Source organism: Cavia porcellus, unplaced genomic scaffold (genome assembly GCF_034190915.1).
Source record: "Cavia porcellus strain 051 isolate PalLab524CR breed Dunkin Hartley unplaced genomic scaffold, mCavPor4.1 scaffold_19, whole genome shotgun sequence".
Taxonomy (NCBI): Eukaryota; Metazoa; Chordata; class Mammalia; order Rodentia; family Caviidae; genus Cavia; species Cavia porcellus.
In genome coordinates this window covers 60,287,439-60,305,300 of record NW_026947502.1, presented here as the reverse complement: position 1 = coordinate 60,305,300, position 17,862 = coordinate 60,287,439, and the positions used below count along the sequence as shown (strand labels likewise).

Genomic DNA, 17,862 nt, shown 5'->3' with positions numbered 1-17,862 from the left:
TTCACAGCTGGATATTATCCAATCGAGTAACATAAAGTCAGGTGAGGTTCGGGGAGCCTATGTCCAATGTGGGGGGCACACATGGCTGCCAAGCTCTGGCAGTGTGGCAGGGCCAAGCTGAGCTGCTCTGTAAATGAGAGGACGTGCTGGCTCCTAGGAGATTTCACGTGAGAAAGGATGGAAAATACTTCAGTAGGACTTTTTATATTGATTACTTGATAGTGATTTTTTTAGGTTAGATTAATTAAATAACATATTTTACTTACTTTTTATCTTAAGATTTGGCTTCTCAAAAATTTAAAATGACCTGTGAGGCTCCTGTCTGTAGCTATGGGACAGCATTGCTCTGGACGTTCAAATCCAGCCCTGGCAGGGCTGGTCCATCAGGGAGATGGGTCTGTCATCTTGTTAACCAATGCTGCAAATACAGTTTTGCTTTAGCCTCAGAGGAGGCTGGGAGCCTAGGCCTCTGTCAAGTTGGAGCTCTCTGAGACGAGTTCATTTTCTAATGGTTTCCCCTCTCTTCACAGCTCTGTGGGCTCGAGCCTCAGATTTCCGTCCATTAAGTACTTATACCAATGCCAGCTTCACACAGTTGCTGGGATGTGTGACATCTGCCCTGGCACGTGACACACAGAAGGTGCTCTGTGCAATAATCAGCACACTGGTCCTCCCCTGTGGCCGAGTGCAATGGGGGAGCAGGACACCGTATGGCTGTGGGCACTCAATCTGTGCATGCTGAGCAGAGCTTTCAGGTGGGTAAAACAAGGGTCCATCATTAAGCATAACCCACAGCTGCCCAGATGCCAGACTCTGCTCCCTTCCTTTCATTGCTCTCTCCTGGAGCTCCTTCTCCCAGCAGCAAGACAGAGCTATGGGATCCACCAGCAGTGTCTGCCACGATGACCCAGATAGAATGGGTGACATGTATGCAAGGTACTGGCATCCCTGATCCAGACATGCTTCCATTCAAACGGAGACACCAAGGGTTGAGAGACTTCGGCTTGCCTTCCCTCAGCTGGTGGTATGTGGAAGTCTCCCTACCGCTTTCCTACCAGACCTTTCCCGTCCCAAGCTGCCTTGAGGCTGCTTCCCAACATTTCCCAGGCAAGGCAGACTATGCTCGTAACACAGCAAAATCTGCCCACTTAGATCTTTCATCATACAGCCCGCTTTTTCCTGCTGGAAGCACACACGAAGTTGGTGACCACATTTATTCTACCATGACACCGATTCCTAGGAAAGTAAATCTCTGCTAATTTTCATCTAAGGGAAACATCATGCCAGGTAAAAGAAACCAGACGTAAAGGGTAAGGAATGGGATGATTGTGTTTATATGAAATGTCAGATACAGGAAAATCCTTAGCAACAGGCGATGTAGGTTAGTGCTTTCCTGGGTTGGTGGTGGGTGGTGGTAATGGTTTGGGGGTTTCTTTAGGGGATCATGAAAGTGTTCTGGGGTTGGTGGTGATGATTGCACAGCCCTGTGAACATACTAAAACCCACTGAGTTGTAATGTTACAAAAGGGGAGGTAGTAGGATATGTCAATTATATTGCTGTAAGGAAAAGAACGATTGAATAAAACACCCCGTGGACTCCAGTGGCCCCCCAGCAGCATCTTCTCAGGCCCCCTCTTGTCCCCGGGACCTGCAGCTGTGTGGTCCAGGTGGCCACCTGTAATCTTTCTCAACTGAGGCATCTGGAATGAGTGACGGATACGAGCCATCCCAGGGGTCACCACTAACTGGCTTTGTGATTTGAGGTGTGCTACTTCTCAGGCCCTTCAAGTAAGGAAGTACTTGAAAAGTGGGTTTTTAATAAGGACAACTCCATGAGCTTTTGGATATAAAGTGACTGGAAACTTAAAGCCAGGAAGTTCCATCTGCCTGTCCCTTTTGCCCTCTCTGCCGGTCAGCTTGCTGTTCTGAAACTTCTCACCAGCAAACTAAGGTCTGCCTAACCCCCTGTCTCCTGCTACCTCCAGGCTTACCTCCAGGCCGCAGGAGGAAATCATTGTATTGTGGGCTGGAGTCACAGAGCCATCATCTCCTTCTCTGTGGGGCCCGGATCAGTGCCCTTCTTGGTCATCTCCCCATTCTTTGCTATTCAGGGCCTCTTCTGAGGCAGCACTGAAGCCCCATGCTCCAGTGCAAACCCTCTTCTTCAGCAGGTAACCTGGTCTCCCACTCAGGGAGCCATGGAAGGTTACCAGGCAAGAGCACCTTCAGTTTCTGCCCTGGCCACACCCACGAATGTGTCTACCCCAGTGTCTGTTTGAGCTCTACCATCATCCTCTGTGCTTTGCATTTCACCTCCTTCCAGGCTTCTGGGACTAGAAACTAATGTCACCAGTGGGCTCCTTGGGTCCCAGAGCACCTCTTCCTGGCCTTAGGCTTAAATGACCTGCCATGTTCTCACCCGGTCCTGGATTCACCCTACTCCCCACCTCTTGCTTAGTGCCCTACGCTTAGTCAGCACTATGTAAATAGCTGCACCAGTTTGGACCGAGACTCTTGACCTTGACCCCTGCTTCATGGGGTCAAAAATGTGTGACTTCTAGACACATCTCCCACATCCCTAAGCCAGCTCTCATCAGCCCCCATTCCTCACTACCTCCCACGAAAGGAGTCAGAGAAATTTAAATGAAATTAGGATTCCATGTGTCATTTCTCAAGATGTTTCCCTCATCCCAAAGTCCAACTGAGTGCTACCACATCCAGCTTCTGTTACATAGAATACTGAAAAGTAGTAGGATCTGATTAAAAGTTTGGGAACTTCAGTAGAAAGATCGTTACAAGTGATCAACTTGAGTTATGTTGAAACACATGATATGCAGTGAATCTTCCTGTCCCTGTGGGAAACTTGGTGGCAAGATCAATGTTAATCGACTTTAGAAATAAATTAGCAAATGAAAGGTGTTTCATACCAATTCCTTTGCAGGCTTTGTGCAGCTTTTTGGCATCTCGATCCACATCAAAACCCTCAGGACTTCTCTCTTTGGCCTACAGAAAAGAATTCACAATATGAGCAGATAATGCAGTCATTCTTCAGTTGTCTCTTGCTGAAATTGGTGGCTGACTGGAAGGCCAGGCAGCCGCCCTTCTAAGGGACCAGCTGCCAGTTCACACAGGGTGCATGTGGAAATCAGCGGAAGCTCTGGTCCAGGGAGATGGCTGGTACTCTTTGGGGCCAGCTGGCCTTCAATGGCCATAGGAGAATGGTCCCTTCTGTTCTGAAGGACAAAAGGCCTGGCCAGAGCGGTGATAAGCTTGCTGCCTGTCAGTCTCATCTCTGTATGAATGCCCTGACACAGACAATGGTGCAGTGGGCCACCATCCTAGAGTGCCGCTTCTCCACTTCGCCCTAGACACAGTGTGTCTAGGGAATAGGTTTCGCCAGCCGGAAACACTGGCAGGATTCTAGGATCCTACCACAGACTCCTTGGAACCTTTGCCACCCACACAATGAGCAGCAGCACACATACAGTGTTCAGGGATATCACATGAACTCGCAAGAGCATCGTTTTGGCTTTTAGTGGGAGGGAAAGTTGCACGTAAGCCACGTCCCGCACTCACCTTTGACATGACACATGCAGTAATGTAAGCGTTGGTTTATTATTTTTCTTTCAGTGGAACTACTTTATTTTTACTTAAAGTCATTTTAAAAAGAAACACTCATCAGCACTAAAATGGAAAACCAGTACTGCTTATGTAAGCAATTGTAGTTAGGCAGGTGGTACCCTTGAACACGCCAGGTTTTCTCAGTTGCTCCCCTTTCCCCATCTCCATAAGATGACACGTGTCCCCATATTTCCCACCCTTTAATGAGCCATTGATGGCTTAATGCTACCGTCCAAGCCACCTGGACTCCATTCTCTCACCTTTCACCTCCTTTGGTGCCTAGTGAGAGTGGTCTGTTAGCCACACTTGGCAAGGAGGCCACTGACTCATCTGCCTGGCATCCACCGGGGCATGGCGCCTCGTTTGTTGGGGTGGTTCCACTGACACTGTCAGTCTCGAGGTCTGAGCCCAATGGTCCAGCTGTAGACACCAATGTGGGCACATCCCAACTCACCAACTTGAGCACGTGCTCTACCCTACCTCACACTCTCAATGTGTCCAGGGCTTTCATGGCCAGGCAGGGAAGTGACATACCCCATTTTCCTGTCCACTTCTCTGGGGCATGGGAAAGCCGTTTGGTACTTTTGAAGCCTTCCTGGTAGGGCCAGCTGCATAATTTGCCACATTGCTTGTTCAAAAACCATCCAGAATTTCACAAGGCAACAGGAAAGCACTACAGCAAGCACGGGCCCTTCTGAGGATGGCCCTGGAGTGTGCGGGCTGCATTTAGGGAGCCGCTCTGCTTTTCCTTCAGGAGCAGGTGGTTCTCTGAGGGCGGAAGCATCAACATCAGATGGTACACACTGTCCTGGCCTTTAGCAGAGGGGTTACGGGAGGCTTGGGAAGAGACGCAGAACTGAGGAGACAGCAGAATCTCCTATTCACGGCCTCGTGGTGCAGGGAGCTTGGCGGCACTCTTGTTATCTGTGCCACCTGAATCTGAGCAACTGATTCAGAGAAACAGGGACAGGAAAACAGATGTGCAGGTCCCGTCCTGTCCGCAGGCCCCGGAGGCTGGGCACGCCTGCCAGTGCTGGCAACACTGCTTCCCCTCACAGGACACCCTTTCTTCATTGGCACAAAGAAGCCATGAGGGTGCCTCGTAGGTGCCAAGTGGGGACTTGTTTGAGACCACCTGGCCCGGCAGTGGCTGAGTCAGAGCCAGGCCGGGACCAGGACTTCTGACAGTGGTGGGTGGGAAAGGGAATTCCTGCCCTCGGTCCTTTTCCTGTTTTAGTGAGGCTGTTGGATGATACACATGGCACACCGGTACAGGTGCTGAGGAGTGGGGTGGGCAGATTGGTTCAAACCACATTGGTACCTGAGGGTGCAGTGGGAGGTGGGGAGTGGGTTGTGCTGAATTGATATGGTAGGAATGGAGGTGACACTGGACTCGTTTCCCTCCTTTTGTGCTTGGCAGATAATGTGGGGTAGGAGTCTGTGTCTCGGGGGCTGTAGGAGGGGGCCCTGCCTGTCATGCCGGGTGTTCTCCCTCCTCTGCCTGAGAAGGGACTGCATCCTGTGCTTTCCAACAGCAGCATATTTGCTGTCATAGAGAAGGGATCATGCGATTGATGAATTTAAAAAGAGGAGGAGGGAAAAAGGAAAGGGCCTGTGGCTGGGACTGCATCACAATGGCCACATTTATTAGTGCGTGGGTGTTGGTGCAGGGGGACTCCCAGTCCTGGCTCCTCTGAGTCAGGGTGGGTGGCAAGGCTGGAACCTGCCAGAACCAGCATTCCACACCCATTGTTCATTGTCAGCTGGTGGCAGCTGACTGGCCTCAGCCTGTCTACCAGTTAGGAGATTTAGGGGTTTTTGGAAACCAGAAGCCATTGAGCAGCACTCCCACAGGAAGTGGGTACACAGGGTGGGTGGTGGGGGCCGGCGAGGTCAGGCATGCTTCTGAGGCTTCAGACATTGCACTGTGTCCAACATTGTTTTAACTTCGCTTGCAAGGACACTCAGGAAACAAAAAAATTAAACGCCAGTCAGTAAAAGTGGGCTTGGAGCTCCCAGATCTTAGTTTGAATGTTCTGTCCCTTCGCAGCCAGGAGAACTTGGCCACTAAACCGCAGGCTACTGTCACCTCATCTGTGAGGTGAGGGCCCTGCCAACTCTTGAGGGGCGGGGCCACTTGCAGTAAGGATCCATTTTTCCTTCATCAACTACAGCTTGGAAACTGAGTTCCAAGGACATATTTTACTCAAGGCAATAGAGTGGTTAACAATTCTGGTGGAGACTGCTGGGCCCAGTTGAAGCCTTGGACTCCACATCTGTGAGCTGCCTCACTGATGAGTGTGAGAATTCACACCTAGTGGTAGCAGGTCCTGCTGGGCTCCAGTCCTGGTGGGTGTCTGCCCTCTAGGTTGTGAATGAACATCCATTGTCCTTGAAGGAGGAAGCGTACTGGGAGCCTAGGAAGCAGCATTGACAGAGCAGAAAGAATGTTGCTGCCTGCATGATCCAGAGGAGTCTCGCCAGCACCACTGGAAGGAGCTGCGGGATGCCCAGGGCACAGGGCTGTCCCTGTCACAGTGTGGTGAATGCTTAGGGGCAAAGTGGACTCATATCAAGTTCCTGACACCCCCAACCTGAAAGCCAGGCTCCAAAAGGACCCTCAAACTCCCTCTGTCCCACTTGGGTCCCAGTCCAAGGAAATCTTAACACTTAGAAAATTCTGAGACATGAGAGGAGCATCTCCCTAATTGTAATAAACCTTGGGGATGGGCTTTGTGAGGGAGCTTGCTGAGGAACGATTTGCACCCCGGGGTGCAGTGTGTATTATGTAATAACAGATTTTACGGAATGCAGCCTGAAGCCCCCCTCGCACTTGCCAGCCCTCATGCTCTGACTTTCTGTTTGGATGACATCAAGACCGGAACATAAGGGCAGGCTGTCATAAGAGACATGTGAATTAATTAAAGCATACCATAGGTGAATTAATTTCTCTGAATTTCTACCTTGCCTGCCTTTCCTCGCTTTTCCTCTTCCCACTTCTCCATTTTCTCTCTTCCTCCCTTCTCTCCTCTCTTCCTTCCTTTTACAAGCAGATATTGAAGAGCCAATGTGTGCCAAGCACTAATCTAGGTAACGGGGACAAGAGGACCCATGAAGGACCCTGTGGAGTCCATGAGCTTGTGTGCTCACTGTGACTTCTCAGTGTGACAAACAGGATCGCACTGAGGGGGATGGGCCACAAAACAGAGACTCCAGAGTCTAATATACTGTGTTCAAGGACTGCTTTGTCCTTTGCTGGGAGCCGCCACATTGTCCTTGAAGCTGACCCATCGATCTGAGCCTTACTGTCTCAGAGTTAAGAGGAGACGCGCCCACTCCTGGAGTGGCGTGGCTGCATTTACATGTAGGCATGTTGGGGACCCAGTAGCAGAGTCCTGGGTTACAAGAAGCATTTGCTGGTAGGAGTGGGATGCCTGGTGACACAAGGATGTAAGGGTTATTTGTAAACTCTGAAGCCTTATTAAAATGTCATGGGTGGAGTGGCACTGGCGTTGGCTGATATTTCCAGTGCAGTTTCTCAGAAGTCCTGCTCGCTGTGCTCCGCTCAGTAAATATTTGAAAGCGGTTGCCTGGTATCCCGGCTGTGAGCCAAGAGGGTTCTCAGGAAGTGCTGGGGTGGAGAGGAGAGAAGGTTCCTGCACACCGCTCTGCAGAAGCTGCTGTCCGAGTTGGTGTGAAATAAAGAAGAGGCAGAATACGGGTCAGAAACCAGGGCAGGATCAGAGGCAGACAGGGGCCCGAGCTCCTGGGCAGAAGTGACAAGGAGGCAGGGAGGACTGTGCAGGGTGGCCTTGGATATGCTTGAGTTCTTTCTAGTGTCACCAGGTACCACTACCACTGCTGGTTCACAGCACATGGAGACAAGGTTGACAAGCATTCTGGCTCAGCTCACCTTATGTAGTTTTTTTATTTGTTGCTATACACAATTCCTGAAAAAATTTTACACAACTTCAGTATACTTGGCACACAATGAACCACACATATTTAGTGTGTACAATTTGATGCATTTGTGCATACACATAAACCCTGCAGCCATCACCGTAGCCAAGGCAGTCTCCATGTGTGCATGTGTGGTGAGATCCAGTCTCTTAGCCAGTCCTGAGGTACAGTGCAGATGCATGTAGTTCACTAAAGGTAACACACACAGGACTGGTTCATCCTGTGTAACTGAGAACTTAACCCAACTAAGCAGCCCCATAACCCCTCCCCTTGGCTGCCGACAATCACTGTTCTTGTCTTTACTCCTATGAGTTTGACTATTTTGGGGACCTCATGTAAGTGGAAGTGTGTGGCATTTAGCTTTCTATGATTAGCTTGTTTTACTCAGCACAGCGTCCCAAAGATTTATACATGTCCTGGGGGCAGACCTGCCTTAATATTGTTAAAGGCTGAATAATATTCTATTGCAAACTTGTCTGCATAGATTTTAAGAACATTATAGAGTTGGTGAAACTGAGGCACAGTTTGGGGAAGGGACTTCCTTGAGATTGCATAGGCTGCCCTTCCCTGTCCACTGATAACCGTCCTTGAACCAGGCACCAAGCCATTTTTCCTCTGATCACTGGTTTTCTCACCCGACAGATGTTAGTATCTGCCTCGTATGGGCTGCTATCAGGGTGTGCAGCAGCACCCTTGGCAGGATGCTCGGCCCAGGGGAGGCTGGGTGCTATTTTTATCACTTTCTTCTGTCTTGACCTGACTCTTGTTGAGTGTTAACTAAGTCTCTTTTATGGTGCTTTGCACGGTGATTTTAAAGTTGGAAGTTTACCACTGTAAACTCAAGATGACTAACTATATAGTTTTATTTTAAATCAGCAATCAGTTATGTAAAAATGATAGTAAGGACTGAAAGTCCTAGAGAAACTCATAGGAGAAAAATTTAAAGCTGAGACTGATGGCAAAATTGCAAAACACTTTCTATATGCCAGGTGGTGGTCTCAGTTTACATAAATAACTCATTTAGTCTTCAACCCGATGGAGAGCTGACCTTGTCTGTTACTGCAGAGGTGAAAAAACCAAAACCTGAAGAGGTTCGTCACTCGCCCGAGGACACACAGCCAGTAAGAGATGGAACGGGGGCTCAAACCCGCACAGTCTGCATGTGAAAGGTCTACTGCTGACTTCCCATTACTGATTCCCTGAGACCCTCTCAACAACATTGTTTTTAAAAATTTAATAATGGGAATTTTGGTCCATCGCTTGGACGCTGTTTTTTTGTTTTTTCAGCAGCACCGGTTGACATTTGTTCACTGGCTGGGGAAGCCAAGAGCCGCTCCCATAGCCGTGGGACTGAGAAGTGTTCTCGGTGATGAGACAATAGAAAGTGACATGGAAGTTGCAAGCAACTTGTGGCTGTTTGCAGGGGAAACAGACCGTTGCCTCCCAGGGGCGGAGCCTGTGTGCAGGACGCCCTGGGCTCAGACACCCCGCTTGCTGCTCCAGTGGGGTCAGGTGTTCTGCTTTTCATCTGTCAACAGGGTCTGACACCTACTCTACCAGGCAGTCTTGGGCAGATGAGATAAGCTGACACAAGAGCACTGGTCTCTGTGATGACCCAGAGCTGACAAAGGAGCAGGTGTCTCCTAAAGCCCCTTGACCAGCATACAATGGAGGGCCGAGAGCTACAGCACTGCCTGCCAGGGGTCTGAATTTCAGCAGGAGCATTTGGAAGCTTGAAAAGCTGAGACAGCCTCATCAGGATGGTCATATTTTCTCCTCTGCTATTCTCTTGGGAGGCTGCTTTCTAACTGGATACCCTGCAGACTATGTTCACAGGGAGTGTGCCACATCTCGGCCTCACAGGATCTGTGTCAATTGATTGTTGATTCCAAGGCCCAGCACCATGAGGTAGGGCGTAAAGAGAGAAAATGCCACCAGTAGACTCTGTAGCTTTCTGAGTCCTCAAAGGGCCGAAGAGTCTTGGGATTGACAGTATCCAGCCTCGTGCCTTCTACTGTTTAAACATTTGGTCACCATTAGTTCCTTAGGCAACAGTATGGAAGGGACCTTGGTAAGGCAATGTGCTGAAGCCAGACCTCCATTCTGAAACCATTTCCGACCCTCTGGTTGCTCGGGACTGAGGGATTTCACGAGATGTGGGATTTTCAGTGTCAGAGCTGAGACAATTCTAGGAAAACCAGGATGGTCGATCCTGACTTTGCAAACTTGCAAGAGCTGACTGTGTGCAGCCCTTCCCACCATGGGGCTCAAGAATATAAATTAGCCATGGTGGAAACAGCTACACCATAACGTTTTGAACACACCACACACTGGGTTTTTCTTTTCCTCTGCAAAGTTGATTGTGAGATATTTTCTAGCATGACTTTCCTTTTTGTGCTTACATTCAACCCTAATGACTGCTGTCAAATCCCCTTATGATTCACTCTTGTGCATATTCACTCTTCCAACTCTGTCCCTCCACTGTAAGCCTGTTGGTATAAAATCCTTGTACTGCCAGTGCCTGTGTGTAATGCAGCGGAGCAGGGCTGTGTGCCGCCAGCCCCAGGCGTATGGGATTGACTGGCTGGGGGAACTCTTCTCTCTGGGCACAAGACACTTCTTTTCCCCTCTAGGAGAGGAGGAATCTTCTTTTATATATTACAAAATATACATCTTGACTTTGCCTCAATTTATATTAATTCCAGGGGTCAGTGACAGTAGTGGGGAGGGAAGGAGAGAAGAGAAAATTTGTCTAGCTGGACACCTTTGGGTGTCAAGTCTTCTAGGGTGACAAAGCAGAGAGAGTGAAAACTTAACCAGGGTACCTGGAAGAGCTCAAGCAGAACTCACCTGGGGAGCATCAGGACTAGCGAGTGAAGATGAAGCTTCAGATTTTCAGATGTTGAATAGTTTGGAGCTACACAGAGGTTAGGACTCAGAGTTAATGCTGAGTGTGGAAGGATGGACTCTGGGGAATGTGATCTGCACAAGACAGAGATCAGTGACTTTTCAGTCCTGGTCACCCGCCAAGATCATTTAGGATGCTGTACAACCTGCAAAGGACTGTGTCTTAAGTAATCCTACTAACTCAGAATCTCTGACAGATGAGTGTATGCCGGGTATTGATATTTTTAAAACTTTCCAGACACTTTTAATGTATCACTAGGGTTGAGAGCTATGGGTCTAAAAAAACCTTAAAAACTTTCCCTGTTAACATCCCTGTGAAGGTGAGAGACAACTTGAAAATATACCGAGGATTTACACAGGTGAGAAATCCTACACCCTACTCAAAATGCCAAAGGTAAAGAAAAGGGTTTATCATAGAATTTTAGGGAAGAAATTAAAGCTGGAATTTTCCAGGAGGTGACATGGGACATTAAGGCCCTAAAGCTCATTGGACTTCTGACTGGGAAAGAAGTTGCTTTTAAAGTTTTCTTTTAGTTGTGATTAAGTCTTTGTCTGGTGATAACACTTATCTCATACTCTTCTACAGAAAGGATTGGCAAAGGATAGACCATGAACCATATGTGACCCTCGTTTGTCTTTGTAAATAAAGTTTTATTGGAAAACAGCCAGTCCATTCATTTACTTTGACTCATAGCTGCTTTCATAAAGTAATGATCGTGGTAAAGTTAAGTATTTATTACAGAAACTATATGGCCTGCAGAGCCTCAAATATTTACTTTGTCAACTTCTCTATGACTTAGGTCTTTTTTTTTTTTTAAACCAGAGAACAGGTGACAGGATATTAACATCAAATTTAGTTAGAAGTTAATACCTTCTTTTTTTCTTTCAATTGTTTAAGTACATTAGTACCAACTGCTATTAGTTCACCATTTATATTACTAATATCAGTTTTCTTTTTAAGATAAATTAAAGAGTGGACTTAAAGACAACAATTAGTAGAACTGTTAGAATGAATGACAGATATATCTGGCAGTAAAGGGGCCCTTAAGTTTGAAGTTTGGGGGATATGGAATGTAGCCAAGTGCCTCCTCTTATAGCCAAAGAAATGGGAACCTGTCCAGGGTCACCTCTTGCTTATGGAAAAACCTAGACTCCTATTTCTGTCAGAATACTCTTACCTCTGACTGGCTACTCATTTGTACTTTGAAACCAGTTAGCTTGAATACCAAAGTGTGCAAGTAAAGTTCATAAATCCAGACCCAGAAAATATCCTGGTGGTCCTATTTCTGCAGACGCAGGCAGTAGAGATTGATGAGAAATTTGGAACAGAGTCAAGGGCCCACTTGACTTTAAACATGAATCCTGGGTGGTGAGTGCCCTCTTGGTTTCATTAAGTTGATTGCTTCTTGGGCATGCTCTCCTTGGATAATAAATCTGACGAAAAGTCCTGTTTTTTTTTTTTCTTTTTGGTTATAGATCAAAATCCATTAAAATGCTTGGAGAAGTAAAATTACTAAATAGAAAAAATATTTTTAGTGTTCCCATTAGGCAGTAAGCACACTTTGAGTCTCATAACAGCATTTGGTGTTTCACCTTGGGGTTACTGTTGTGTTTGCATTAGAGTTCTGGATGATCCTACCAACGTTACTGAAAGGAGAGTTGATTCCCACACTCTTACATCCTGTCCCGCTCATGCCGTGAGATGTTTATTAATCCCAAGGACGGACCAGTGGGCCAAGACAGCGCGGTGAGAAGCGTCAGCCCTGCCCACTGCGCTGCTGTGTTACAGGGTCCTTGCTGTCGCCCCTCTTCCTTCCAGAGGTGCAGTTTCCAGGGACATATGTGAGGGCTGAGTGTGGTCATCGCTCTGTGTTGGTCGGAAAAGTTGCGTCACGTGACAAGTACATCTTTTAGGTCAGAGCTCAGAGTGACTTACATATGCTGACTATGTCTATGAAAAATGAGAAAAGCTTTTTAGATTAAAAAATCACCTTTCTCCTCCCTTGGGGTTGCTTCACGGTGGCATTTTAGCACCTTTAATGAATGTCAGTATAGTTAGGTCAGGAAGGGTGGCGTTCTTAGGCTGTGCTCTCTGGGATCCACGCAGACGTGACATTTACTACCAGAGGCGACTGTGGAAGCATCCAGTACTTTAGGTGGGGGGCACACTCAGAAGAGTGCAGTGGGACCTGTCATGCACTGTGCTCTGGTGAAGGACACCAAGTACGGTAGCCCCTGGGGGGCTGGGCCCTAGCAGGGCAGAGGTTAGCGAATCGGCTCGGGATTGTTTCACCCCACATCTCTGCAGCTGGCACTGCTCATCTAGGCATTAGGGTCAGGGTTAACCCTAGTGGCTCCACGGCCCAGTACCCTCACTGCTAAGTGTTTGTGCCACGAAGCACCTCATCATCAGGTGCTGGGGAAACCTGCTACTGCTGACCTGTTGCTGTCCCTAGCAGAAGGACTGAGGTCAATCTTTCAGAGCAGTTGGCTTCCCACTGTGGTGAAAGAGGGTGTCACTTGGAGAAGTGGCTGGGCCAGAATGGCGGGGAGTGCGATAGAGATCCAGAGAGGTGGAGACGTTATGGGGTGGGAGTTTTCTCCATAACCTTGCTCTTCCATCTGGGTCTGTGTCTCATGCAGTAGAGCCATTTCTTCTCCTAGGAGACAACTGGAAACATCTAGAGACACTTTTGGTGGTCACAAATAGGGGCATTCTGCAGGTATGGCTACTGATAGAAGCCAAAGATTCTGCTAAACCCCCTCTCATGCATAGAACGGCTCCTCACAGCAAAGAATTATCCGGCTCTAATGCCAACAGATCCTGTGTGCCAAGGGTGGCTCTAAAGCCCTGGCCTGATGGTCATAAGGGTTTTGTTACTTTAAAAAACGTGGAGAAGGCTGAGTGACTGGTGGCAAGTGGCACGTAGGTGCTTAGGGAAGCAACATTTCTAGTCAGTGTGGGCGAACAAAAGGGGAGATTAGAAGTGGACCATGATGACTTTCTTTCTAAAAAAAATTTTTTTTTACAAAGGACAAATCTGAAAAATGAGTAGCAGGATAAGGTAAGGAAGAGGAAGAATCTTTGTTGAAATCAGACCAAAGCGAGAAGCCTGTCATCACCTCCCGCACCTGTGTCTGCATCGTAGCTATTGTGGTACTGCAGCCTTTCCCAGAAGCTTGTCACGACTGTGCCATCTTTTCAGATGACTCATTTTAGGGTCCTTTAGTGCCATATTGAGAACTTGTAGTTTTTGTTGGAGGTGAAATAACATTCATTATCTGGAAATGACATTGTATCTGGGGAAAATGACTAGTAACTTCGAGACTCGGGAGGCAGAGCCCACTGAAGAGAATGAAACTTCCGGACATCCAATCCTACACTTGGAGGCAAGGCAGCATCAGGGAAACCATGGCTATTTCTCCACCATGAAAGGAGCCAGGCCTTCAGGAGTTAGGGAAAGTGAAGCCTGTTCCTGGTCAGAAAAGAATCATCCTTTCCTACTTACATTGTTGGTAGCTGTTCTCTGCCCATTCAAAGAGTATAAAACATGGAATTTGTTACTTACAGGGAACAAGAGATAGTGTACTCTGGGATCCTCAGGGGTGAATAATAAGTGGGTAGATTGAAAACAGAACAGGGAAGGCTGAGCTGGGCAATCAGGGAATCTATCAGATCTGCTGTGCTGTAAGATAAGCTTCAGCATGTAAGCAAGTTCTGATATGTTGAAAAGTAACAAAGAGAAACAGCTAAACTTGCTTTGAGCAAATTCCTATCTCAGTCACTATCAAAACAATGAATGTTATTCTTTCTCCTGGTGAGAGAGTTTAAATATGCATTGAATCCAAGCCTATTAATTCTTTCTTTAATTTTTTTAAAGATTTCAATCTCTCTTTTTTCCCACTAGGAGCATTCAAGCCCACATCAAGGGAAGGATAAATTGGTTTACTTCCTTTCTATCTCATCTTTCAGTTTTCTTTCTCTTCCTTTCATCCACAAGTGTTAGTGTTACTGGTGGTAGTACTAGTAATATTAACAAAAACAACAGCAACAAGAAACCGATAGTGAGAAGGCAGTAGCCCACTCCAAGGGACTGGTAAGGTCCACATTGGCCCCAGCATCATCTAAGGGGTTGATCAGGATTCTCCTCCGACATTTTATACATTGTGTAGATTTGGACAGAGAGAAGATAAAGTTGGGCTGTCACATCCACCGGGCTCTGCTTCTACAGATTCAACCAACTGATCAAAAAAGAAAATTCAGTACAGAAAATAACTACATCTGTACTGCACATGTGTGGATGTTTTTCTCACATTATTTCCAGAACAGGATAGTGTGACAGCTATTTACATGGAATTGGGTGCTGTACAGACATTGATCTTGAGATAATTTAAAATGCATAGCAGGTGTTGCATAGGTCTTATGTAAATACTGTGCCATTTTGTGTAAGAAACTTGAGCACTTGTGAGTTTTGGTAAGAGGCCAACGCAATGTGGGTGGGGAGATTTGCTCAGCTCAGGGAAGAGTGAGGATCCATGGCTCTCCTGTTCTCACTGCCAGTCTAGGGTTGGTCTTTTGATGGGTTGGTTCTGATCAGTGAGATAGAAAAGGATGTCTGTTGGAGCTTTAGAGAAAGATTTTTTTCTCTAGTAGGGGAGGGATGCCTAAGGAGAAAGAGGCTTTTTCCTCTTTCCTCTTTGTGCTTGAGTGTGACTCTGTCACATGAGATCATTAACTGAAACACAGGACCATCAGCTTACACTGCTGAGGCAACGTGGAGGTGAAGGACAGAAAGGCAGATAGAACTTGGGTCCTTGATGCTCTGACTGCAGGGCTGAGCCAATCTTGGAATCAAGTCCTTTCAATGAAACAGCTTTATCATTTAAGCCACTGTTAGTCTAGCAGTGTGCTGCTTGTAATCAGACACCTTTTGATTGGTCTAAAACAATTGCAAATAACTGTGAGTCTGTAAACCTCCAATTACCTTGGGTAAAAAGCCCAAACTTCTCCTTTTAGTTTCAGATGCAGGTATCTGCCGGGCTACCTACCTGGTGGACTGCAGGCCTCCCAAACACAACAGACCCAAACAGTTTGCCTTCCCTGGACTTCACCACTGTCTACCAGGTACACAGTCAGGACCTGGTACCATCTGAAACACAACCAGGTACCGGAAATCATTCTGTTGCCCTCTCTTTCCCTCGTGTCTCATGGTCATCAACCCTTGAGTCACATAGATTTGATCTTCCTGTCTTTTCCCCCCTCCACAGTTCCATGGTCATTGTTCTGGTCAGCGGGATGGGGGAGGAGGCAGGGCCTCTTCCTCTTTGCGATCACTACCTGCTAAGTGCTGCCCCTGGTCTTGTTTCCATACCATCTTTTCTCTGTCAGAGCCACTGTGGTCCCCACAGTCAGTGCTGCCCTTGTCATGCCTTTGTGTGAGATGGATTAGGTCTTCTGTGGATATCACCTAAGGCAGTGGTTCTGCAAGTGTGGGCTCTGGACCAGCAGTATTAGTGTGGAAGAGAAACCGGTCAAAGGCAGCTTCTCAGGCCTCACCTTGATTGTCTATTAAACCAACACTCTGAGGGAGGGGCCCAGCTCTGTTTACACAAGTCCTGCAACGGAATCTGATGTGCTAACTTTTAAAACCAGCACTAGACTAATAGAACCCAATTTCCTTGGTGTGGCAGATCGAATAAGCCCCTCTGGAAATTCATGTGTGCTCAGAGCTTCAGAACGCACCTTATTTGGAAGAGTCTGCAGATACACTCACTAAGGATCTTGAAATGAGATTGTCTTGGATTCAGGATGAGTCCTAAATCCCATGACTACTGTCCTGATGAATCAGCGAGGACACACAGGCACATTTGGGGGAGAAGGCCGTGTGAACGTGGTGGCGGGGACCGGGTGATCATGCCACAATCCTGGCAACGCCTGGAGACTGCACAAGCTGAAGGAGGAAGTGGATGCTTCCCTGGAGCCCTTGAAGGGATCATTTCCTGCTGACACTTCACTTGTGAACTCTTAGACTTCAGTGCTGTGAGACACTATGTGTCTGTTGTTCTAAGTTATCTGGTGTACAGTACTTGGTACATAGCCATAGGGAACCAGTACAAGCAGCAATGTGTGCAAGGGCCCCAGAGTCTCACCCCTGTGCCCAGACCAGTCTCATCTCCTGCCATTGCTCTGGCTCACTGACCTTCCTATGGAACATATTTATGGAGAACTCCATTATGACCAGGATGTGCTGTCTGGCAGGCAAAAGCTCATAGTCAGACCAGGGAGGGTGGCACCTCGGGGCAATTGCTGTGCAATGTGTAAAGTGCTCTGAAAGGCTCAAGCTGCCGTGCCACAGCACTGGTCCCCTTGCACCTCTGGGATGCACGCTCCTCTCTGTGCAGGCTCCTGCTCTTCAGGGAATGCCCGGCTGCACCATGGGAGCCTGCTTCTATAGTTTCTCTTACTGAGAATCGCTCTCTCACTGTCCTATTCCTGACCTTTGTTACAGTGGTCACAATTTTCTGTTAGTGTCCCATGAACACATTGTTATAGTTATTTATTTGTCTGCCTCTTTCACTAGGCTTGAACTACTTTGAGAGCATGGATTATGATCTTACTCTTTTTTAAAACTTATCTGCAGAACTTCAAACAGTACCTGGTGTTGGGAGCCGCAGCCCCGAGCCCGGTCGCCTCACTTGGCGGACGTGAGGCCTGTAGTAAAGAGTAAAGCCTGAGGTAGATTACCCCTCCCATCGAGCACGTTAGTTTCCTGCTTACCGCGTAAGCAACCCGCTCAACAATATAGTCTGCCTGGCAACTGATGATGTTAGCCAGTCAGCTTGCCTTGCTCACTTTAACATGATTGGACACTGTATCCGTATATATACTGGTGCCACCCCTGGGGGGGAAGAAGAAGCCCGGAAGTAGAAGCCCAGAAGGAGCCGCGGGGAGCGGACCAAAGGAGGCTTCGGCTGGGAGCGATCCCAGGGCAGGCTGTACGGAGAAGAAAAATAAAAGAAAAGGTTGTCCACTGCCAGACTTTGTCGTGTGTCCTTCCTGCCGGCCGGGAGCGACATCGACATTTGGTGGCCCGCACGGGGACTGATCACCCCCGAGACGTGACAGCGGACAACGCTCCAGTACAGAGCTGCGAGACAGGTGAGTTGGGGATAAGCCTGGGCTCTGGGTGGCGCGCACCTACAGGGCTTTTAGACTCCCCTCAGGCTCACGCGTAAGTGGCGGATTCCTTGGGCCTCACGCGGTGAGTAACATATTAAAAAATGGGAAACATGCTAGGTAGTAACATTAAGAGTGAGGGTGGTTGTGGAGAAAGCTCTCAAGAGCTTACAAAAGTACGCAGGGTATTTGAGCAG

At 47.8% G+C, this 17,862-nt stretch overlaps 1 protein-coding gene across 1 annotated transcript in view; it reads right to left on the bottom strand.

Annotated features, from left to right (window-relative positions):
* Positions 1-17,862, bottom strand: part of Anxa13 (annexin A13) — a 54,178-nt gene that overhangs the window by 25,294 nt on the left and 11,022 nt on the right. The window contains exon 2 of the mRNA XM_063231135.1: positions 2,928-3,003. Within this exon, the coding sequence (XP_063087205.1) occupies positions 2,928-3,003 (76 nt within the window). The remainder of the gene's footprint in view (positions 1-2,927; positions 3,004-17,862) is intronic.